At 36.0% G+C, this 26,396-nt stretch overlaps 1 protein-coding gene and 1 long non-coding RNA gene across 4 annotated transcripts in view; one reads left to right on the top strand and one right to left on the bottom strand.

Moving 5' to 3' along the window:
* The first annotated feature begins 513 nt into the window (after nt 1-513).
* Nucleotides 514-26,396, top strand: part of LOC139146245 (RIMS-binding protein 2-like) — a 157,412-nt gene continuing 131,529 nt past the window's right edge. Inside the window, exon 1 of the mRNA XM_070717653.1 lies at nt 514-890. Within this exon, the coding sequence (XP_070573754.1) occupies nt 636-890 (255 nt within the window). The 5' untranslated portion in view covers nt 514-635. The remainder of the gene's footprint in view (nt 891-26,396) is intronic.
* On the bottom strand, nt 2,846-25,481 carry LOC139145559 (uncharacterized). Of its 3 annotated transcripts, none has more exons than XR_011554952.1 (3): nt 25,274-25,481; nt 23,567-23,649; nt 2,846-3,844 (listed from the first exon to the last, which is right to left on the bottom strand). It is a non-coding gene; the product is annotated as an uncharacterized lncRNA (long non-coding RNA). The 3 variants fall into 3 exon arrangements; XR_011554953.1 differs by lacking the exon at nt 2,846-3,844 and adding an exon at nt 14,743-14,805; XR_011554951.1 differs by lacking the exon at nt 2,846-3,844 and adding an exon at nt 21,663-22,332.

Below are 26,396 nucleotides of genomic sequence, written 5' to 3'. Positions count from 1 at the left end.
TTTCGCCGGCGAGCTCGACTAGAAGTTCACCCGCGAGATCGTCCCCGTCCAACGTTAACCTGAAAAAGGCCAACGAAGACCTGAAAAGGCGTATAAACAAGCTGAGAGCGGACTTGGAGTCGGAAAAACACAGGAGCAAAATGGTTCACAAGGAAAAAGTTCAGGAAGTGAAGGCAGTACGTGACCAACTAGAAAGGGAAAAGGACCGAGCTGTTGAACAGGTGAGCCTTAAGTTGCTTTCGGAGAAGCACTTGGAATTGCAAAGACTCAGGAAAATCTTGCTAGGGAGAAGGACCAGGAACTGAAGCAAGTCTTGCAGTACAAAGAAGAGGAGTTGAAACAGATCCACGGGAAATTGTTGCAGCAATACGAGGAAAGTGTTCGGCTAGCCCAGGAGAATACTAGGAAACAAGTGGCCAACCAGGTGCAGGGAGCTACCAGTGAGCTCGAAAAAGGCTTATGCAGGAAATTAAGTCTCTGAAAGAAGCCAAGGAGAGGGCAGAACAACTTATGAATTGAAATGCAGAAGTGATAGTGATAAAGCTGAGGATATAAAGCGTCTGAAGTCTCACTATGAGACAGAGATCAAAAGGATATTGCAACCTGTGAAAGATGATAAAAAAGATCTCAGTAACATGCAAAGTGTAAAACGAGCAATGAAGCTCAAAGATCAGGAAATTATTGACAAGGAAAATACAGCCAAAAAGTTGCAACAGGAGAAAAATGCTCTCCAAGCTGAACTTCAGAAATATAAAGATTCAGAGAAAACTGGCAACCAGTCTTCTAGGTCTAGCGTAGGGCCTGAACCAGTTGTTGGCAGCCCATCTTTGTCTTCCACACCAAAGCGTGCCTTCCAGCTTGATGACACAGATTCATCTGCGGATAATTCGGTAGGTACACTTTAGAAATTTGACTTTATGACTCCATGTAGGTACGTCACTGAATTAGTGAAGTGATGGCAGTGTATTTTGATGTGAGCAACACATTTCACATGTTGTGTTCCATCACAAGTAGTGTTGATATAATACACTGCCTGGAGACTCCTTGGTTCAGTGACGTATCTCACTCAAGCACCATACATATAACTCTCACAGGCAGTAGGGCCATCTTTGTGATAGCCTATTTGCTCTGCACTGATTCTAGAGTGGTACAGAAATCACTCACACAACAATGGTTGTACTAGCTCTCTCCTCAAGGGGTCATGGTTACAAATTAACTGGAAATCCAGACTGAAGGAATTTCAATGATACCAACTCTAATGTATACATTATATTTGAATTTTGAGACTAAACCTTCCCTTGTCACTTTGTTGCACCCATGCAACAGTGCTACCTAATCCATAATTACAGCAGTACAAGTCAGCAGTCAAATATTTTTCCTTTCAAGCCATATTGTTGCAGTGATAATCAGTCCATTGTATAGTTTATTATGGTTACATGTGGGTTTCAGTTAAAGTGATATAACTGGAACGTGGTACAATGTACCCTGAGGTGTGGCTGCTGCAAAGTTCAGACTGTGATGACCGGGTATTCAGCTACTCTGTTCAAACCAAATAAAACCCTGGGTGTTTTTCATTTCTCCAATGATTCAGAGTGAAATATTCTGAGTATTGTCGGTGTTGATATAAATGACATATATGTTGCAAAGAGAATGCAGTGGTTGTTACACTGGAGCAGTCAACTTTTATGCATCCAGAGTCATTGAAAAACAATTGATCCAATTTATTGTAAACTTTTCTTGCTGAAAATTCAAAATTGTGCAACAACAGAAACAAAAATTGATCGAATTAAGTTTTGTGTACCGATACTCACAGTGGTTATTTGACTTGGACGGGAGATCAGGGTTTCATAACCCAGTGATGTGAAACCGCGGATCACCATTTTTTTTTTGCTGGTTAGAAATACCAATAAAATTACTTGATTTCATGATAATAATACATGACTACCACCAAACCAGACTGCTCAATAAAGTCGCATTTGACTCTGATATTTCAACAATGAAATACTGATAGATTTTCTTTCAAACCATGGACATCTCATTATACTTATATTAAAAAAGAGCTTTTAGTTTAAAGACAAGTCAGCAGAGATAGTTATATAGATTTTGTTGATTCAAATACATTTCAGTTTGCCAGGGCCATTTCAATAAGTATAAATCACACCCACCACAGCATCCAGATTCATCTGAGATATACAGTACCATAGACAGCAACCTGTGAAAAAAACACTGCATACTCCTGAATAAATCTAGTTTTATATTAAACTTTAAAGTGTAGAATTCACTTGAATTTATCAGATAAGATAGCAGTAGCTACTTTGATAAATTGGGATAAAGACCTTCAAAATGAGACGAGAAAACAGATTGTATATTTACATTACAACTGTGGAGCTCCATATCACAGTTGAATGACTCTTTGTAGCAAATGTAATTGAATTTTCAATAATTAATTGAAAAGAACATAAAAAGTACAGGCAGCAGTTCGTATTTCATCACAAGGTAAATATCTATTTATAAAATAAATTTGATAATACATTTAATTTAGCACATTCATGTATACAGACAGATTTGTACATATTGGAGGCATGAATTTGAAGTCAAACGAGTACATTAATCATGTCTGTATAGGGCTTCAGATTCATTTGAAATGACCATCTGTGATCTGCGCAATATACACAATAAATGAGAGTCCCTCATAGTCTCGTCTGTACTGGCACCATTTCATCTTCCCCAGTGTTGGCGGGTCGATATGCAATAAACCAGCTGAGCACTTTAGTGTCGATGGGAGTTACTGCATAGCTCTCTTGTCTTCTGATTTTGTATACCTAGTGTAACAATAGAAGACAATAGGAAGTAAGCGAAGAATCATTGCAGGCCATTCAGTGTAGTCAGTTGCCCTCCATATATCACAATAACTAAATTATTGGAGTTGACAAAAGAGTGTCTTCTCCAGAGACAATCCTGAAGGAAGGCAAGTGGCATGTACACTAGTGAACATGCCGTGTAGGTTATTCAATTGAAAGGTTTGATAAGGGTGGTACGGTTCACTTTATTTGAGCACACAGTCAGCGTGACCTCGTATTAAAGTGCCACGCCGATGCTGCCATATTGTATTTCATTCGTAAACTTGTGTTTCGAGGACATGGCTTGATGGCTTTTTTTTCTTCCCGATCTGTTGAGGCATGCATGTGTGTTTACTAAGAGAGATCTGCTCAAAAGTTCTGAGATGAGATTAATCATAGGTTGTGACCCATGAACGCATAGTTTGCTTGCTTGATGAAGAAACAATTCGTTTACACAGGTAGCCTTGGTACAAGATTTTTCCAACCTTTTCATTTGGCAAATGCCATTTAGCTTGTTTTGAGTTGCCAGTACGCCTGAATTGAATCCAATGTGTACACATTTGTTGATTGACAAACTTTAGTTGGTCGGTTATACTATGGCTGTTGTCAAAAACAAAAACAATATTTCAATATTTTTTGGCAGTAAAGCCCGCTTATTATAATTTCTCATAAAAAAGCAACATCATTCATTTCAAATGAAATACAATCTTACTTCAGTGTTTCCTTGGATAATTAATTACTCAGTTGCTACAAAACCTTGACGCTGACACTTAACTTTTTGATTCACTGTCAGTGTCCAGGGCACTGTGCATGCGGGCACCTGTGATGTGTATTGTCTGCCCCTAATCCTCCACACAAGTCTGGGCTTCACTCCCAATCTGCAACAGAGCTGTTGTCATTCCCGCCAACTGCAGTTGCCATGGTGATGAACATGTACAGAACCAGGGATACATGACTTAAAGCCTAACTCCGAGGTCAGCGTGTCATGGGTCAAACTCTCAAATCTAGTCATGCAGAAAAAAAGTTCTTTGACAGAGGTGTGATCATTATGGGTTTGGCATTAATTCATGTGAGGATACAGGTTTAATAGTTTTAGAGGAAGCACAGACATAAAATATGTCGGAACATGTACAAACTAATATTGTACATTCGCGCTTGTCTCTTACATGTTTTTGGTATCTGTGTAATTTATGACTCATGTTGCGTGCTTAGAAAATTTCAGTGTTTTGTGTGTAATTACATAGCAGTGTAGGGTATGAAGTCAGCATTTTGATCTGTCTTGTCTGCAGATATCACAGATTAATGGGAGCTATACATCGCTCCAATAACATGTTGCCCGGCAGGTTTATTTTTCATCAAGCTGTCAAATACCTACTGTATACTGACTAACTGAAATCATATATAATTGATATTGTAACACAGATGGCATATATGATGAGCCAATTTTTGCTCAAGGCAGTGCACAGTTTTTCATGACATGCTATATTCATAGTTACTATTTACATGTGGTATCAGAAAAATTGCCAGGGTATTTGTTTCAGGCTACATGTAAGGTCATTCAGCTTCTTTAATTAATCATAATTGACAAGAATGAGCTCGTATAATATGATATTCTGAATAAGTCATTACCGATCCCTGCAGGCAAATGTATAATTCATCAATTGATTTATTCTCAGAACTTTCAAAGGGCTTTCATTTGCCTCTCATCAGTAATAAAATGATGCAAAATATTTCAAGCAAAGATATGTCCAGAAATAAATTCAGTTTATCAGTCATACCTTTGTTTGTTATTGATTATTATATTTTAGGGTCAACAGCATTTAGATAAATGCACATTGGAATTTTCATGATTTCTGCACTTTTATATACTTGTACTTTGACAAGATTAATGTCATATCTGTGTTGGAAAGGAAATGACTGAAGTTGCAAAATTAAATTTCATATTTGTACAAGCAAATTTTGTCAAAATACTCCAAACGACTAATTTAACTGAATCATTCATTTTTACCTGCATTCCTGTGCTACGTGTACAGATTCTATCCTGAATTATATTAATAAATACTGCACCTATCCATAGTGACCCAGTGTCTCTGATAATTTACAGGAGCTCTAGATCACAACCCTAAATGTACATATCAAACAAAAATCTTCATAAATGTTTTAGGATATGCAAATTTGCTATTTACTTTCTATAGTGGTTTGTTGATAGATTTTCAGCCTTGCCTGAATGTGTTTGAAACACTCTATACTTCAGGCATTTTCTGATAAAATTCTTTCAGTTCAGTACAGACGGGCCAGTTGGTACCTCAAAACTATACTGTGGTTTTAGTCAAACAGCATTGATTATGTACTGTACATTTTTTTGACTCTCAGACTAATTAATTGATTTAGCCATAATGCATTCTCTGCATTATACATAATTGCACCATAATTTTACAGCGCGTATCAGTAATTGAAACTAAATCATGGGGAAAGATAATACAGTGGACACCTATGATGTATTTGACTGTGTTCCATTGTCTGAGAACAATGTATATTTTGAAGTGTTTCAAATTCTGTTGTGTGTTCTGAGCAACAAACTGTACTGCACTGACCTAAAATCAATATCATTACATCACCAAATCAGTCCAGAGAGGAAACAACTGAAAACAAGTTTCTACGTAATATTGTTTTTTTCCCTCTGACAGCCTGGGGGTAAAAGGGTAAGATTTAAGAAAGGAGGATCTGTGTAAAAGTTTATCTGTTGTTGACAGCGTGTGGCTTTGTTCGTGGTCCTCTGGCCACGTTGTTGGCACAGTGCCATGGTATTGAGGGGGCATAAGTGGAAGTCAAGTTTATGTGTCTGAACCTGCCCCCAAGAGTGGTTTAAGGGTTTCTGTGTAACCGGGGTTGTCCACATGTCAGAGAGAATGGTAACACGCAGAAACAAACCATTGTACATTTTGCCCCTGGATAGGCCAATTATTTGGTTCATTGTGTTTGAATGTGACAATATATGCCTGCAGTTGGAACCGACTCCAACTCAGGTGTAAAACTGTACAAACAGTGCCAGTGGAGTTTTTTTGATAGATTGTCAGTCAGTGTGGCCTATTCACTCCAACTCGTCACTTGAATGGTATGTAACATTGAGATAGGTTCTTTGTTTCCGTGACTACTGCACCGAGCTGCTGGTTGAGCAAGGGACCGTTGTCTAATGCAGTAAAAGTCTGTAATGAGAAACAGGGTCAGATCTTCATAAAAAACATGTGAGGATCAGGTGAATTTTTTGTCATAATTTTCTGTGAACTAGCCATGTTTATTTGTTTTTATTTATTTTTTTGGTACATGCCTAATGAAACATATTTGAAAAAAAACAGGAATGATTCAAGTATAACCTTCCATTCCTTTGCAATTTTTATATACCTCTCCAGTTTTAATGCACACCTAGATGTACATTTGACCAGTTCAGTTTTACAATGTACTTGCCCATGAAATCACAACGAAGAAAGCTTCTTAGCTATTGGCGAATTTCAATACCGACTGTTGATTGTCAATAAAATAACGAGAGAGTGCGAAACAAACCTACAAGTGTATGGATGGGTTCTGAAATTCCAGCCGGCCAAGGTGTGTAGGCTTAGCGGCATTTAACGAAGTATGTCAACCCACAGTTGACCATTGAGCCAACTGAAAACAGCATGTACCAACATGCTTCTTGTACTGCTGCCGGGTTTTTGAAATGCTATCTCAACCAAATACTTTGTTTTGCATGGGCTTAACTTTACCTGTGTGTCCATAACAAAGGTGTTGGAATTTCAGCCCAACCAGAAATAGACGACCCAGAAAAGAATAGCCCCATACTGGAATGTAAAGTTCATTAGCATATAATCGCAAACAATTAACAGTGATTCATTGTCATCAGCTCAAACAATGGGAGAATGTCTTCTGAACACAGCGTACTGATCTTTGTCTTTCAAACGTTTTCATTCTAAATAGTTGACAGTTTTGTCACAAGGGTGAACTCTGCTCTAAGGTTTTGCTTTAATAGTTGTAATTATACAATCTATGGTTCATGAATTTTTAGCCATAAACTATCCCCAGCCATGAAAAAACAGACATGAATTTTAATAGTAATGATAATATGGTACATAAAGTTACGCATAATTAATTGTACACTCTTGATTTTAGCATGGTGGCAAGTGCACACTGTGTGGCCCAGCCCACCATTTGCAGTGGAGATCTGATCTGTCCCTACAAACCTCCATTAGATAGCAACAATCAAATTTATCTTTTGTGTTGATATTGTTAACTGTTGAGGAAATCCCAGACAATCAGCTGTGTGTTTGAACAACGGCTCCTTTAATAATTAAAGATGTTTACTTCCAACAAAATCAGGCAAAAAAAGCAAGCAATTTCTGTATTGTGTTTATTGTGGTTTTTACAACCTGCTGTGAAGTCGACAGGGGACATCATCTACAATATGCAGTAGTTCATGGTCAGTTCAAAGTGTGATGGACCATATATAGACAGTACAGGTAGTCTGCCTGTGGATGAACTTGCTCACATTTAAATGAACAAAACAAGCAAAGAAACGGTTTGTACATATTAATGACAACTAGCGAAATGGATTGTCACTCGTGTTGTCTAGAACTAAATGCATGGCCAGATTCCAGTTGCTGACTCTGTGACGCAATTGAGGAATAATGGTGTATGTTTACATGGCCATTTATAAAATGACCACAGTTGAGAAATTTCTGGGTCATCTATGTCAATCTGAAAGCAATGATACTTGCAACTGTATGTCAATAAAACGCAATTGTTAGTCAGTTCTGGTAAGTAAATACAGAAACTGTGCCGCAAATATGAACAGCTTTGTATGGAAGTAATCGATCCATCACAAATACTGGTATTAGCTGTATGTAATGCTGTTGATTCCACAATATTCCATTGATTTGGGTGTGTAACAAAGCACACAAAATGACATGCAAATCTGCTAAGGAGATTTCAATAAGAGATGTGATAATTGCTTTCCAGTAAATACCCACTCAGTTCACGCTAGATTCAATCATCGATGAGATTGCATGGTGGGCTCTCTGTGGCAACATTTTGCTGATTTTGCAAAGCTTTGACATAAGTGAAAATCTTCGACTTTTGCGTAAAACTTTTCTCAATGAAACATTCAACCATTTTCTTTCAAAATCAAGAAAACAAAAATCAGGGATCACTCTGCAATTTTTAGTCCCCACGGACACCGTCCGGGGGGACTTATAGGTTTGGTCATGTCCGTGCGTGCGTGCGTGCGTGCGTGCGTGCGTCCGTCCGTCCGTCCGTTCACGCAGATATCTCAGAGATGCCTGGAGCGATTTCATTCAAACTTGGTACAAGGATTACTTCATATGTCATACAGATGCACATCAATTTGTTTTGTGATACGATCCAATATGGCCGCCAGGCGGCCATTTTATTACGATTTTTTCATGTACAGAGCCATAACTCAGGCATGTTCCAACCGATTTTATTCAAAATTGGTACAAGGACATTGACTAATGTCATAGATATGCACGTCAATTTTTTTTGTGATACGATCCAATATGGCTGCCAGGCGGCCATTTTATTACGATTTTTTCATGTACAGAGCCATTACTCAGGCATGTTCCAACCGATTTTATTCAAAATTGGTACAAGGACATTGACTAATGTCATAGATATGCACGTCAATTTTTTTTGTGATACGATCCAATATGGCTGCCAGGCGGCCATTTTATTACCATTTTTTCATGTACAGAGCTATAACTCAGGCATGTTCCAACCGATTTTATTCAAAGTTTGTACAAGGACATTGACAAATGTCATGGCTGTGCACGTCAATTTGTGTTGTGATACGATCCAAAATGGCTGCTGTGCGGCCATTTTATTACGATTTTTTCATGTACAGAGCCATAACTCAGGCATATCTCAACCGATTTTATTCAAAAATGGTACAAGGACATTGACCAATGTCATACATATGCACGTCAATCTGTTTTGTGATACGATCCAATATGGCCGCCAGGCGGCCATTTTAATACAATTTTTTCATTTACAGAGCCATTTCTCAGGCATATCCGCATGTTTCAACCGATTTTATTCAAAGTTGGTACAAGGACATCGACCAATGTCATAGCTATGCACATCAATTTGTTTTGTGATGTGATCCAATATGGCCACTGTGCGACCATTTTGTTACGATTTTTTCATGTCCTGAACCATAACTCAGACATGTATCAAGCGAATTCATTCAAAAGTATTTATTTTTATCACAGACCTAATGAAGAGGACTCTATCCTTTCTGAGGACCTGAAATCAAAATACCCATTAACAAGTGGGGACTGTGTCATCAACGATGACTTGTTTACCAGAGAAACGAATTACCTAAAATTTACCAATAATTTGCAACTTGAAATTGGCTGTCATCCCAGTGTGAAATCTGTAGCAAAAGTTCAAAAAGTTTTGATTCTCACAAAAATCAAAAATAAGATGAACATTTTGTTTACTCAAAGAGCTTCAAAACAAACGAAAGTATTGTAAATAATTGAGTCTGAATATCTGTCCCTGAGGCGATCATTCTGTCATTATTAATCAACCACATTGCCTGTATTTGAGAATACATGTTGTTGATAAAGCAAATTATACATATTAAATGGACAGTACAGGCATCTGGCAATGTGGATGAACAGTTGCACAGGAATACATGTATACATAGTTCTACATTTTGTGTATGTTTTTGCAATGTTTTGTTGGTATCAAGGTCTATTTAATTTGAATTCCAGGGTTTACCTATTCCATGTTCGTCTTTCAATGCAATGGAAGGTTTTTTGATCAGAAACTGATGAATCATGATATTCACTTAGCTTAGTATTTCCCCTGAAAGTACACTGTAGCTAGCATTGTTGTTGGCTAATGCTGTATTGACAAGATAGCTGTTAGGGAAATTATGCAAAGAAGTTTCATTGTGCGTGAAGTAGCTTCAAAATTGTTATGTCAATGTTTAAGAGTACACACTTTTCTTGTTTTGCATTTTCCAATGTGTTGGATTATCTTAACCAAGAGACAGAGCAACCTTGAAAATCCATCCACTGAACAACAAAAATGCCATAAAAACTCACTTCCAAGACACAATAGCCTCTGTGAATACATAAACTATCTCTTGACAATTACTGTAACAAATTCTGTTTCATTGCAGTGTTTTGACAATGTAAGGATTCATGCACAATCGGAATTAAAAAACATGATGGCTTTCAATCTCCAATAGCAATCAAAATCCTTTGCAAAGTATGTCTGGTGTTTGTAGTTTATGAGATAATCAAAGTACATTCCCCTGTACTCGGACGATGCATGTGTGTTCTGTATCGATGTATTCTATGTAAAACCCTTAGATACCAGCATGAGAGACAAAGTAGGGTTTCCTGAACCTTTGACAGAGCATTCAAAGTGATGCTTCTTGTTAATTGACGATGTACTGATCTTAAAATTTTGTCTGCTCGCAACTTTGGCATTCTAAACATCAATGATATTATAACATGTACATAGAATGTGTATTTACATGTTAAAGGTACTGTATGTGTATGCATGTGTGGTTTTTAAAATTATGTGTGATACCTCTCCTACAAGTAATGGTATCGCATTGTACCTAATGCTAGATTATATGCGTGTAAGTGCTCTCAGACTCTATAAGTCAGTCCAGTCCAGCTATAATGGTGGATATATTCATACTCTCAGATTCCAGTGGATACCAGTCATACTCTCAGATTCTGCTGTCAGGGGTCTCATACCGATTAAAGTTTACACCCACAGACAATTTCAGTGCAACTTGTTTTAATATACCCTGCCCATTTACATTTTCGCTCAATATGTCATACATGTACATGTATGCAGTTTTCAGAGTGGTGACGCATTCAAATACGAACTATATGTTAGACATCTGAACATCTGAACACTTGCCAATTATAATCATCAGCAATTGTTTATTGTGACCACTCAGCATTGCAATAGATCTTGAAATCTGTCCAGCGCTTGTTATGATGTAAATCTTAATAGATAATCAATCACTGTCTTTGCCCCTGATACATTATAGCTTGATGTACAGCCTGCCTGTTTGTTAAATTAGGGATGCACAAGCAAAACAAAATTATAGTTTGACTTACTCACAGCACACATACTGTACAATATGTAATTTTGTAGAACAAACTTGGCACAAGATTGTTCTTCACATGATAAAATTGGCAAGCAAAAATCATTTTTTGAAAAAGATCCAAAAGATCAAATGTACAAGTGGTTTTATATTTCATCTGATTTTCTTGAAAAACATGTTTATGTTCTGTCAGTGGGTATAAGTGTCATGGTTGTAAGATCAACATATCTAGAAACATCAGATGAGGCTGGAGGAAAAAATATATTGTTCTTCAGAACTTCTTGGCAAAGCAACAGAGGCGGCGGCCAAATTTTACAAAATCTTTTTACGAACCAGCAAAATCTCCCACTGTGACTTGGAGTCTAGATTTTACAAACTGTCCACAATAATAGAGGCATTACATAAACAGGCAGTCTTGACCGAACAAATTCTGAACATTTCCACATGCTACCAGAAAAACATAGGAAACGGTAAAAATATGCACAAAAAAAAAAATCTAAAATAGTGGCGATGTAGATGTATATCTGTGTGACAATTTGAAAAATATCTAAATTGGCAAAAGTAAAGGCGGCTATTCCGAACAACAAGTTAATTATTCTTTCTGGCCTAAACAAGTAGCACACAAACAAGTAAGAGTTAAGACGCCACTTTTAATCATATTTGTAAGGAGGAAGGCTTAGTCATTGTTAAGTGGTGGTGAAGTTTTTGTTTGTGAGGAATTGATGGAAATAAGATATGAAGGAGAAAATGATATACAATTTTCCGAAGTGAAACCATTTTAAAAGGGAAATCAGACGCCTGTCAAATGGTCGGATTCGCTAATTAAATTATATTGATTGTTGTGAATTATTACAAGACACTATGAATTTTCTGGCGATGTAATGTGTGACACATTACATCGCCAGAAAATTCACAATTTTTTATTGCCAATAAACTCTTATTTGTTTTAACAGTCCAGTCATTAATAATGTGACAGATGATGTTACAATGTGTACACATACAGAGAATTGGCTTTTCAAAGAACTCAATCAGGTACTTTGGAAATATTGTCTGCTAGTTGCATTAATTGAAGTCTGGACAAATAATATTGATTTAAACTTAATTGAAATGCAGTTTTTTAAGTGAGTTGATGCAGTTTTAATTAACAGTCACATTACACAGTCTATTTACATTCAACAACTGTCGCATCTTGACTTGAGTTCCAAATCAAATTAAATAATCATCCAGTTAATTTGCCAAATTAGTTTTGTACCTTTTAACTCAACATACACTGTTGACACTTTTAACATGTAGTGATATATTTTAGATGGGTACACATTTCATGTCAGTCTAACAAAAATGCTCAGTGTAATGTTATTTATTTTTATTAACTGTTAAGAATGACTGACCCAATTGAGAGTACATGAGCTACAGTTTATTATAATTCATTGGCTAGAGATGTGTATTTCAGGATGAGTCTTTGATACAGTTGGTCAGTATGGCTCCAACCACTGCTCTGAAAGCCTCGAGATTGCACCAAAACTTTAAGTGTGAAAGGTAAACTGTAAAAACTATTTTGAGAAAGTCCTCAGTGTATATAAAGGCAAACAGTCAAAATTCATCCAGTTGCATCATGGGAAATTATTGTTCACTCCCCAATACTAATATCTCCAATACAATATTTCAATAAGTTGTCAGGAAATTTTGACCCAATTATCTATGTGGCATTTTCTGGACTGATCATAACTACATGTATCAAGATTTGAAATATTGTGGTCTGCCATCCTTGGAGAATACATGTACATGAAAAGTATACATGTCAATATACATATCATGTTGTGTCAATAAGACGTTATGAGTGTCCATTACACATATTATTGAAATATTAGTAATTTTAAGACATGAAACTTCATTTATGTACAATGTACAGCGGGTACAAGACTGACGGTATATTTAATGATTCATCAATTTAGATGGGGGCTGATTACTGTCAGTTTTGGTAGATGAACTAATATATTTGCATTTAGTGGTAAATTGGTATTATTTGAAGAATTAATCCATTAAAACATAATAAGTATTTTATATCAACTGAAGTGATTCTACAAGATGAAGAAAGCTGATTATTTGATATTGGTGGTGGGGTACGGATGGTTAGTCTATACAAAGCTTTTAATTCTAAATTCAGTGAAATGGCTGTGCATTTGGATACTACAAATAGAACAAAACAGGTGTGTTTATTTACATGCAATAATGTTTAATAATTTCCATATTCATTCTTCATTTACAACATGTCTGTATCATGTACAGAAGTGAAAAGACTCTGTTTTCATTTAAAGTGATAGTGATTCACCATTTTAGGTGGAGTCGGGTACTGGCAGTGTAGGATAAATGTAGATCTTTTGAAGTCTGTCATTAATATCTGTGGCTTCACAATCAACCATTGTTTTTCCCGTTTGGTTATTTCTGGCATCCATATTGATTTATATTGGTATTGTTTTCTGATCTAGTAACTCTGTGCCCGTTCCCAGGTCTGCATCTCGGCAACTGCAGACAGCAGCTGTTCGACTTGTTTGATTGCCAACTATTGCCTGCAGTAGCCAGGGTTCTGCAGGGCTTCATTTAATAGATAATAAAAAAATTGAAACCAAGAACAGTTTGATGATAGGGCCTTTAATCTATCCATAGGCTTCCTGAGAAGAACTCTTTCTAATGATATCCATAAGAGTGTTGTCAGGCTATTGTGTTAATTTTGTCTTTAATATACCATAAATGTATAAATAGAAAAAGCCGGCAGAAGAGGGACCTAAATATGCTTGAAACATCTACCATATGTTCTTGTACATGTGACAGCTTACTGATGATGTGTTAGTCTAAAATTGATTGAAAGTACATTAAGCTTACAGTGTACAAATAGACATCTGGTCTCTTCCTGATGGTAACTTCCTAATCCAGTAATTGGTGTCTCTTTCCTACCTATTATTACTGTTCTATGAATTCCTTGTGATGTCTGCAACTCAAGTTCATGGTGAATCAGTATGCCTTTCATATTACATGTAAATTTAATAAACATCTAACATCTAATCATAAATATATTTGATCGTTGCTTCTACTATCTGGTTTGTCGATCTTGCAGGTTCTTGACATATCTGAGTGAAAAAAAGTTAATGTGATTTTTTTCTGGTTTTACTAATGATGAATTGTATGCTTATTGTATGGTTGTACATACTGTATACTTAAATACATTGTACTGTGTGTGTGGTTACTTCTCCAGTGCAGAGAGTACACTTCCCAACTTTAAACTTTATTATGGTATTTTCAGTTATGTTTGTAGTGATCACAAATAAAATTTCTTGCTCTACTTTGGAGGTCATGTTGAAATGCCTTGTGTTCAACATGTCACAACACTATATGTGTATGTAGATATAAATGTATATGCATATAATATCAATGTTCTTGTCAACGACTGACTTTAGTCTTGACTAGAATCATTTGGCAGCAACATTGTGTATTGTAAATATTGCATAGTATTTGCATTTAGCAAATAATTTATATTTCAACATACTTTAGGGAGAAGAAGACTAATATTTTCAGGACAAAAATTATTGAAATATTGTGAAAAGTTATGGCGATTGTCCCTCAAAATGAAGTACTTACAGTAAATATACTTACAGTCACATGAATGTAAATTCACATATGTAGTATGTACAGATGTTAAAATATAATTCCAATGTCACAAGATCACACCAGATTAATGTGTGTACCCTGTACATCATGTTGGGCGTGAAATGATCACATCTAGGGCATGTTTACTTTTTGTATTACTCCAGTCTGGTTGAAGACCTTTGAGATAAGAATGAAAAATTACTGATAAAAGACTTAAGAATATGAAATTCTGAGAACTTCCCGCGCATTTCCTGCAGACATGTCATACTATGTCATAGCCTATTTTTAAGTGTAAATGCCTCTGTGATAAACAATGTTATAATTCAAATTATGACAAATCAATGAGCTCAGTATATATGTCAGAATCTGAAGTTCTATTTAATTTATTGTACAGTACTTTAAATTGCAATTCAAAAAGCTGCTGTACAGCCAGTGTCATCCCTGTCACAAAGGCAAATGAATATGCTATTTAAGTTTTTCATTTATACAATCATAAAAAAGTTTCATGATAAAGTACTCGTTCACTGCCACAGTTCAGGAACATCTGTGCCATTGTCAGGATAATTTTTAAAGTCTAGTGTCACACAATTTTCTTCATTAAATTTTCATCAGTGTCAGGTCCACTAATCCTATCTCCTCCTTGTTGATGACCTTTGAACTGATGTGGGTCATTCATACTGTTTGTGCATACAGTGTGTCATTTACCAATTTGTGTCTTCATGGCTAGAACATGATGTTGTGATATCCAATAAATGAATGTGCTTAGGGGTCAACCATTAATCATGGCAAGTATAACTGCCATCCAGGGTGTGTGGTTCTGCAGTTGATCTCTGAGTTTTGTAAGTCTACAGTCAGTTTTGTTCGACAATCACCTTAACATTAGTAAAAATTGTTTTAAAGGGATGGAGAGGAAAAGTGCGAGCAAAATGGTCGCGTGTTAATAAAAAGTTGCCGCCATCAGTTTAATACTGATGTCGAGAAATCCAGGTCTACCATGTAGAGCAACAGGTGGTTTGCCAAGATGCCAGGCAACACAGATTGTGTGAAAACATGGCCAGGAAGTGGACTTGAAGTGGACTGACTCCACATACCAGACAAACTTCATCAAACCTTCCACGTCACCTGGAATTTGCCCTTAAACATTAACTCTACAAGTCAAGCTATAACTGGCCAGCTTATCACATTTTTGTAAGTGCAGTCATTTTGTCGAGGTATTCTCAGTTTGTTACAGTTACACATATGAGAAAATTATATATATATTGTGAAAAATTCACCTTGTGCTGGAATAAACAAAAGTATGGCTCTAGTCTCAGAAGATGCTACAAATCTATGATGAGGTTTCTAACTCTGAAGAGTGTGTTATAAAAATTCTCAGGGATGATAAAGATAGTTGAAGTACCCTTGACAATTTGAGTTCAATCTTTGATGTCATTGCAACAGTACAGGGTGCTGACTGCCTAGCTCTGTTTATGATAGATGCTTGACTCTCATTCATGTATTCTGATGCTTGGTAATATTTACACTGTCAGAAATAAACTAAACAGTCAGTGTAATGGGATTTTATTCTTGACTAATAATTTTCAAACATGGTCGTCCGTGTTTGTAGGAACATATATCTGATGCTCTTGAAGCTGGAAGATGGGACATATATATTGTATTGATGACACTCCATGACAGCTGGATGAGTTTACAAGCGGATCGTCACCGGTGGCGTGTGATAAATGTGTCTACAGACACTGATTAAAGTGCAGTGTCATCATTTATTGAAAGCTTTACACATATGTGTATTCAGTGTAGAGTGTCTATCCATCACGTAGCTTTGATGACAGTGGTCTGATCCGCTGTTATCAAGTCCCCTGAACTCATTTCATACCCACACCTCTTCAGCAAATTCTGTTGGAGGGCTTCAGATTGGTGGTACATTTCTATTTTTAGGCATTCGTATTAAACATCATGCAAAATTTGATTTCTATGAATAAATACATATCTTTGCTAATTTACATGTATGCATTTGTTCCTTTGAACTTTGATCTGATTTATTGCAACATTTGCAAAATGACTCATACATGATACAGCTGTGGCTGGTAACAAAGAGAAAAATAAAAGACAAAAAGGCGGAAAGTCAACGTTATATATTGCAGCTTTGTCAATGCTTTTGAATTTAGTAACATCATTATTCAAGATTACCTGTGATAGTGTATTCCTATTTATGATACATATATGTCACAAAATTTTCAAGCACTGTGACAAGGTTGCATTCAAAGAAATTTAAGTATCTGTTTTGAGTTCAACTTTAACAGGACAAGTGGACAAAGTGGATTAGTGTTTCCCAATAAAATCTCACTAAAGTCTACGTAGCAGTATGTGTACTTGACTTGTGCCTTTCACAGCTTGTAACCAGTGCCCTCTTTTCAAATATGTGTGTACACCTCATGATGAGAGGTACATTTTCTCAAAATTTTTATCAAATTCTAACATAGTCACGTTTCCTATCAACAGCAAAACACAATGCAGTACAAAGATACCGATTGATGCTGAAGTGAGCGACGAATTTCACAGGTTTCATTAGAAATTGGTACGGAACAATAATTCTTCATTTCTGACTTAGAGGCAAAACATCTTTTCAGGATGATCTGCCACATATTGCCCTGTGCATTAGTCCAATTCTCTCTGATAGAAAGAAGAAATGAGCAAGTTTCTACTTAGCTGAACATTGATAATTCAGTGAACTAATTCAGGCCAGACTTGAATCTACCCTCTCCAACTTTATGATTTTAATTTAACCAGAGAGACAGCATTTAAAAATAGAAATTATGATAATGTGTCTATTTTCTGACAGCCAATCAACCAAAGATAGCAGAAAAACAACAGCATTAAATGAGTGCTTGTAGCCTTTACTCTTTGGTCTTGCTTGGATCATAGACAGTGATTTTCAACTCCACTGTCCATTCTTTGATATAGGGGAGCTCAGTCCTAGAAGTGTAACGTACTGTCTCGTGTGTATAATCATAAAAAACTTCCGTGCTGTATTTGCAGTATTTTTTGAGACAAGAACAAAATTTAAATTTAAATGTTTATGCAGATTCATTGATTGAACAACGGCTCATCAAGTACTTCATCGTTTGAAGAAAAAATTATTGAGACATCACTCAGTAACATGGTTTATGATCATACTCAGTGCGATTTCCATTGGAATTTTTGCAAAAGTTGTAAAACTTTCTATACAGTATGTTATGTACATTTTTCTGGTAAAGGAAACCCTAGTGAAATATGTAACTGCACATCAACACTGTAGTGTTTGAGAAGAAAATGTATGTTAAAGTTTTATTTATTGCATTTTGGTACACAGGGTATGTGCTGTGCTTATTGACTCAGATTGAGCCTCTGATGCACCATTGCAAATCTGTTTAACTGTTGAACGACGCAACACCATACAATAGCGAGAAGACAGTGCCTATTGTAATCCTTTGTAATTCTAACGATGGTCATTATCCAGCGTTTTGTTCCATAGAAAGCTGCCAGGTGTTATCACTTAGATCAACACTGCTCACCAAAGCTTGTTAAGTTTTCTCAAAACAAAAACATGACGACGGTAACCAACCTTGCCTTTTCTTCTGTTGTGTCATCGTTACTTCATCAGGTTCCAAGTGTTATGAGACTCACACTGAAAATATTTATGGATGATGTAAATTCCTTCTACAATTAATGGTATTACAATAAATATTTTAAAAAGGTTGCTTAATTGGTGTTTTTCACGCAATCCCTTCTTGCTTGAAGTTGATCATGAAAGAAAGATTGAAGACATTGAAATCTGAAAAACGATAAGCAAGATTTATATATGCTGTGCATAAAATTTTTCAAATTCTTGCTTTGACATGATCAATCCTGTTTAAAATTTTTTCCATCTTTTTATGTCAGAGCCACTCGTTTGAAATTTTAATGCTATAGGCTTTCATTGTCATACATGTGTATTGGATGTACATATATGGTCTTTCTTTACTTGGGAAATTTTGTGGCACACTGGAGGTGAGATAACCATGCATAAAGCTTGTGGGAGAGATGTGTTTTTCTGCTCAAAATACTAGTATATTTTGGACTGCCCTTATTGCCATACTGGTATGATTGAACTCAATGGTCCTTCCACTGAACGAAATGGCCCTTTCTTTTAAATGCAGTATCTCAATTACAACATGCAAGTCAGTGAGACAAGAAAATTTTACCTCAATCATCACCAAATACATCAATTTTCCTCAAGGTAAATTAGTGAAGACACACACATTTCATAGTAACTCATTGTAATATGATGTTTACATAATACATGGTATTTATTTGTATACTAATCATCAGCCGAAGTTCCCATATTCCAAATCTCCAAGTTTTGATAAAATTCCAATTCTTGTACAGCTGGAACAAATTACTGTGTGGGTGATTTTACAGTGGTATTTGTCACGTCCTGTCTAGACAAGTTTTCACACAAAAAGGGCAAACTGAAAAAACAATACATTCAACTCAGTGGATCAAAGTTCAAGGTGTCTGAACACGTTCCTTGTTCTTTCAACGTGGCTTGTGTTTTCTTTGATGAAAAATAACCTCCCAAGTCAATGCTGAGTGTTCATGCACAAGAGAAAAACTTTCCCACGACTATTACTGAAGAGAAAATTTCTCTATCCAAAATTGGGCATGTGCCAGTACGGTAGTTCTGTATGAATGTAGTTCTGCCAGATCTTAATTTCAAGAATTTTTTATCAAATTACATTCCATTTTCATTTAGCTATAGAAAGTTATTAGTATAACAGAATGGGGTATCCTAGATAGCGTCATGCAGAATTTACTTGTGTGATTGTTTAAACCACAATCAAATTTATTTGAGAAAGGGGAATCTAAATTTTGTGATCAGGGGCTGGACCAGTTCATTTGCCATTGCTCTTGTCCAACAGACAAACACATGTACCGGTATCTTTATCCATTTTGATATGGCATATCTATGTATGCAATGTACTATAACTGAAACGCCTTGTACAGTGTATGATAAAGAGTGCCATACCAGCAAAATACACTGCCTGACTGAGTTTGCCTTGATCCTATGTCTGTGAATAACAGAACACTGCATGAACTTGCTTGAACTTTGTGATGTATTGGGGTACATGCAATTGTAACCATGACAGAGCACAATTAAACATTGCATCTCATCTACAATACATGATCTAGTGTAATTAACCCTTTGAGCGCCAAAGTCAATTTTTGTTGCCTTTATAAAATATATCAAATTTTTTCGGATTTCTGCCAAAATTTTGATAAAAAACTTTAGCTAATGAACTTTGATGTCCACTTGGTCCAAAATTATCAAAAACATTACAGAAAAATTCATAAAAATTGGTAAAATGTTACACTAAAATTTTTGTGGGAAAAAATTAAAGCACTCAAAGGTTAAAATGCATATACCATGTATATCAAATAAGGACTCACAAGTTCTTTGATGATTCAAGATTCTATGATCTATTTAAAACTTGGCTTTCTGCTTCCTACCAAGGGCTAAGTGACCTGCCAAAAGTTACTTAAATAGGCCTGTAAAACTTCTGATGTAGGGTTTTAGAAATTGAATGGCATAAAGAAATGAACTCCTTTTAAAGTCCTGAGAAGTTAGTGAGCCGAATAGCTTTTTTGTTCAGAACACCCATTGGCATGAAAAGGCCAGATAGCAGCTGTTAAAAAGAACTGTTACAAAAAATGGTGTTTGTGTTCGGGTTAAAATGACACTTTTAAGAATTGAATCACACGATTGATGTGTTGCTGTAATTGATGGCACCATTAAGGTGAGGTGTCATCACTGTGACGGCTTTGGTGACAGCATCTGAAAATGTAAAATGACCTAAAATTTTCTTTTAAGCTTCAAATTGACCTAGATTCTTCATGTACACATATTCCTTAACCCTTTCACCACCATGGTTCGTCCCAAATCCATTGTTTTCTATGGTAAAGTTGGACCTCTATACAGGGAACTGGGGGTGAAAGGGTTAAAGTCAAAAGATTAGGACCACCCATAAAGTGAATTTGTGAGAGCTCAAAATGAGTTCAGAAGCAGCCTTTGTTGTGGTCAAGTGACCCCGTTTGACCCCATTGTATCCATATCCTCTTGTAGAAAGATGTAAACCAATATTGAAGGAGCATTGTAAAGTTATTGTCGTTTATTGAACTGATATGTATTTTAGCAAAAAGATACTCTTTAGCGTTTCTAACCATCGTGAAATTAAATTTATGTCATGACATGTTCAAATAAAAGTGTCAGATATTCCTAAATGTCAACAAGTAACTGAGGATGCCTCTTGAAATTTTAATTTTTTGTTCATCAAAAGAGACAGAATAGACGCTTTTTATTCATGTTTACATATTCTGTCGGGCATCGTAAATGCCAACAGTTCATGGATTACAATTACATATACAGTTTACAGTACATGTATTAATAATACGCCCTGCCATATGTGTCACCATTACATCAGCTCTATATCAATATGTGTCGTGTTTCATAACGTTCATATTCAAATTAGTCTTTGTGACTTATTTTATTTCTAATAAGTGGAGTCAATAATTTCATGTTCAGTGCGTGCGCGCGTTGGGGGAGACATTGAATCCAAATTTACCGTTACTAGACTATTGAGATCCATGCTCAGTGTTAACAACTGCCTTAACCCTTTCACCACCATGGTTTTGCCCAGATCCATTGTTATCAATGGTGATTGTGGACCTACTTGCAGGGAATTGGGGGTGCACAGGTTTGAGTAAAAGTCAACTGTGACAGGTTCTAGAAACTTCCTAGTTTTGCTCTCATCTTAAAACGATTTTTCCCTCCATTTTTTGGTCTTTATTTACATGTTGTCTAACATGGGTATGTCATTCTTCAGACCCATATTCAGCCTCAGACTGGATCTACATTGTATTTAATTCTGAAGGAATGCAAGACATGCAGGAAATGTTAAAAGAACAAAGTCAACCTGTGATTTGCAAAACAAAAAAATAAAATTACACAAGGGAAAATATTTAAAATATTCCAAAGATCTACTTTGGTTTTCAAATCTCTTTTTATTTTTCAAAAAGGAAAGTGAATGAAAATGCCAGTCATGTACCAGTGCAGGAATATGCATAATAGAGTTTTGTTCGAACTTCATAAACAGGATAAAATGAAAAAGTGGAGGATATTTTGGTACAATTAACTTGACGCATCAATTGCTTTTCAAATGCCTAGTACATTATTTTATGATCAAGTTGAGTAGGGGAACCACCTCTACAATGTGCTGTGGGCTCTGTTATCTTCTTTGTTAGAATCCAGGGAAGTAAATTTCCACAGAGTTCACCATGGGTGACGCTTTGAAGTGTCGCTGAATAATGGAAGTCAACAGACTTTGAAGAGAAATTCCAGAGTGGTTGAGATTGTTACCAGGACTATCAGAGTCTCACAGCATGCTCTTATTGTCATACTCCGTCTTTGTATCATGAAAATATACACTGCGTATCATTCTCTATGCAGTCTGTCAGATGTTTCATTGAACAAGAGATCTTCCGACTTCCTTGACCTGAAGTGCCGGGATTGGTTTCAAATAAAAGCCTCCATAAACTTGATGATACAGTATCTTCCAATGTGTTCATGCATGAAGTTAGGTTTTCTCACTGCTTACAAAATCATATGGATGCAGTCTTTTTGTTGTTTTGCTGTGGTATAAATGTACTGATATGTTGTACTGATCTCATCTGCTGTTTTAGATAATTAGTTTACATACATTGTACATAGTACACCAGGCTTTGCAGAAATAGCATATCTGTGTCATGAAAAAATTCCCCTCCAAAATCAGCAAATGTAAAAGCAATGTTCTGTAATGTGAATGTGACTTGAAATTGATTGCATTAACTTTTGTGCACAAAATACATGTAATTCCAGACTGTAAGTATCAAATTCTCCCCAACTACACAGCATATCAGATTCAGAGAGGAAATATCCTTCACTTCCGTCTGCTCTACAAAATATTAAAGAAGTAAACAAGAGAAACCCTATGCTTTCCTTTCCTCCCTGACATACCTGATAGCTCTGGTCAGAAAATTTTAATACGCACAAAAATAAGTAGTTCAGGAATGGTTTAACAAATACATTGTAAATGTAGACATGTACTATAGATGTCACTTCACTCAAATCAAGAGAACACACTCGTTGGAATACACTAGGGTACTTGAACAAGATGGAAGTTCTTATTACACACACAGGTCTACAAATGTTGAAACTCTTTATAGATGTTTTGTATTCAAAGCAAAAGAAGCTACCGGTAGTTCTCAGTGAAAGAATACCACTATATTGTGGGATACAAATGGTGTGAATTGTGGCAGTCATATAATTCTGTGCAGTTTCAGTAACCAGTGTACTCCTGAATTTTGCCATAAGTACAATCTGTAAGCTCATTCAATGCATTCTTTGTGCATTTTTATATTGAATATAACACAGAGTTTTTGGAAAATTTTGCCATACAGTTGCTAATTGTTTCAATGCTATACAAAGTATGGAAACTTGTGAGAGATGAGCTGAGGAGCATACAATGTATGCAGGCAGTTGTACCATTATACAGGCATTGTACAACAAACCATTTGAATGCAGGTCTGTGAGTTTAGATAAATCATAGTAGATTTTAAATCGAGATAGGTGAAAATCAAGCCTGGATTCTTGATATTGAAGTTTCCAGAATATTAAAAATTGAAGAGCATACTAGGGGGCAAATTTGTGAAAAAAAGAACATCTATGGCCCATCATTCAAATTTATCAAGCTGAGAAGTCTTTCATAAATTGTATTCAAACCAGAGTTACTTCATAGAGCAGTGATATCATACACGTACTGCCCACTGGGTGATTAGATTTGTATGGATGATAAAATAAACTTGACATTTATTAATGTACAGGTACCTTTATCAAGTATCAGGAAATCCTGGCTGGCATGATTTGTTACAAGTCTTCGCAGATAGTCACTTGTCAAGTATACCTTGGAGCTGCAAAAAGCAGGTTGTAGTACACAGGTAGCCAATTTTAAAGTGAATCAGAATGTGGAATTTAATTAAAAACTGTCAAGTTATCAGAGAAAGATGCAAAATTTGAACATTTAGCTGACTTTTTTGATGATTGATGTATGTGGGAACACACCTTCAGCTCCAAACTCTGGGAAAGTAGTGAAAACACAGGGGTAAAATTGAACATGTGAGTTGCACCATTATCCTAATCAGAAAATAGATTTGACACACTTCTCTTTGACTCTGATCAATGTATATTATAGATCGATCAATAAAAGAGGAAAATTCTGGTCATTATTTCAAAGGTGCAGCAATTTCACTCTCTTTGTACACAAATCCTTTTTGTTATTGGTGTATCTGTTACTGAAAAAAAAATTCCTTTCGTCTTCACATGGTACAAATAAATTCAAGAGCCATTTTAATTGTGCTGTCCTGTTGCCATAGCAATCTTTAGCTCTGCTCCGAAAATCCCACATCCCCAGATTTTTTTACACTGCAGTGTACCGGCAGAGGGCGCTCTTTAGGCCTATGCAGAATGCTGAAGCACGTATGTTGGCATCTGTGACAAAGAATGATGGCTTGTTTCAGAAGTTCAGTTTTATCTCACTTAATGTTGTGCTCAAGTTTTCATCTTTTGTAAATTTATGTCCATCATAGAGGACTGCAATCACAAGGATCTTTGCGCTATAACATTGATAATTTTAACAAAAGGAAAAGCCTATATGTCATACAAACAACAGTATCAGATATATTTGCTAGCTTTGCAAAATAATTATTGCAGTGAAAATCCAGACAATTTTTGAAAGATCTTACATTTTTGAATGGTTAATAAATCAAATTGTTAATTTTTTTATGTTGACAAGGTGATCAGGAGCAATAAATACACATGTTTGGACAAATTCTGTCCAACAAAAAATTTATTATCCAACGCATTTGCTTCACGGCCACAGTATTCATTGCCATGGCAACTAGATATATACTGGTGTAACTTTATTAAATGTGTTATCTTTTTTATCATTTTTCCCAAACAATCCTGTCAGCGAAACGTTGTATGATTCTGTCACTATCATCTGATCAGACTGACACCGTTATGCAAATCAAACAGAATTCAACTAAAATTATAAAAAATGATTTAAATATGAAAAGGAAATAACATAACCCAACATGCTGTACAGTAGGGGGTCATGTTGAACAATCCACTCAAGCTAGGTAGACTGTTGGTGCTTGCCAGACCTGGTTTGCATGGAAGGGACTCAGTAAATATGAAAAATGCAGCAAAAAAAATATTAAATGCCATATTATTTATTTGGCTTTGGAGTCTGCCTGCATTTATGGAGTGTCAGGGTAACATTTCTACCAGCATATGTCATTTCTGGGCTGAGCTAATTTCAGAACATATGTTACAAGAAATCTGCATATATTAGAATAATAATAGGAACGCGCATACTGAGTCAGTCAGGTCTCTGTTTAGTTTGCAACATGTATGTCTGCCACCAAAGTGCTGGGAGACTCCGGATAATGTCCTTACAAAAACTGGTGCTGTCGTCGACCGCTGAAACCATGCCTCCGTGAAACAAACTATCCAGGATAAATATCATCAACCTACCTGTAGAGAGTGTAGATGTAGCTGTTGATGTGGATTTATTTAGCCCGGCAAAGTTGTAGTTAGAAACTGGGGGAATCCGGAATAACCATGTATGCGCGCGATGGAAAGATACCAAGGATGGATGACCAGGACATCCAACGATTCTACCAAAATTTACATCTGTATCAGGTGGGTTATTCTCATGGTCTTTCATGTGTCTGTCCACCATGGTCAGCTTAATAAAAATATAAAATTTGATATTTTATCAGTTCTGTCAGTTCTTTTCAAAGATTGGCAGTTCAGTTTTTGCTTATGTGCATATCCTTTGGTATCTCTATGGTCCACTCTAGTAACTGGGGTAAATATATTGACAGTACCTGATTCAGGAAAAAAATATGTTGTTTTTTTTTCTAATTTTAACTTATCTTTATACAAATAATAACGCTATTTAGATAAAGTGAGCGATATCCCGGCCTAAAGTTTCTGGTTTGTGAAAATACATTTTAAAAATCTCCGAAGTATCTGTAAACATATTATCATCGTCATTGAGAAGGTCACATTCAAAACCATATGGTGAGGTTCCGTGACGTACTCCCAACCTGTTGCTAGTCTTTACCCAAAGCGCTTGGCTCACGACCACATCACTGTAACACAGAGCCTAATTCAGATGTAATGTGATCACAGTGACTCTAATTGACTTGGGAATACCAGATTCATATTGGTAAAATCTGTTTTTACAAATATAGAGAAGCTAATTAAATTTTTCATATTTGAAAATTTCCGTAGTGACATGGTTGAGCAAACAGTGTGAGAGACTCTGAGGAGAGTTAAATAACTGACAATAATGAAACAATCCCCTCACATTTCTATGAATAAATGATGGGTGTAAATACACTTAATTTATAAAATTCAATGCCAAAGCAAATAAAATAGTCATACAAGGTCAAAATCTAACTTCAAATTATGTGAAAGAGTTGGAATTGAAAGTTAATATTTGATGATCACAGCGTTTGATATATTTCATGCAAATTACTGACATGTCACTGTAATCAAATTTGTGGGACACTATCTTTCACAGCTTTCTATATTTTATTATCCTGTGTACCAATTTGTTAAACCAATGTTGTGTCTTTCTGGCTTGCCA

This window comes from Ptychodera flava, chromosome 12 (assembly GCF_041260155.1).
Source record: "Ptychodera flava strain L36383 chromosome 12, AS_Pfla_20210202, whole genome shotgun sequence".
Taxonomy (NCBI): domain Eukaryota; kingdom Metazoa; phylum Hemichordata; class Enteropneusta; family Ptychoderidae; genus Ptychodera; species Ptychodera flava.
The sequence above is the reverse complement of the archived record's forward strand: the minus strand, read 5'-3'. Positions and strand labels throughout refer to the sequence as shown.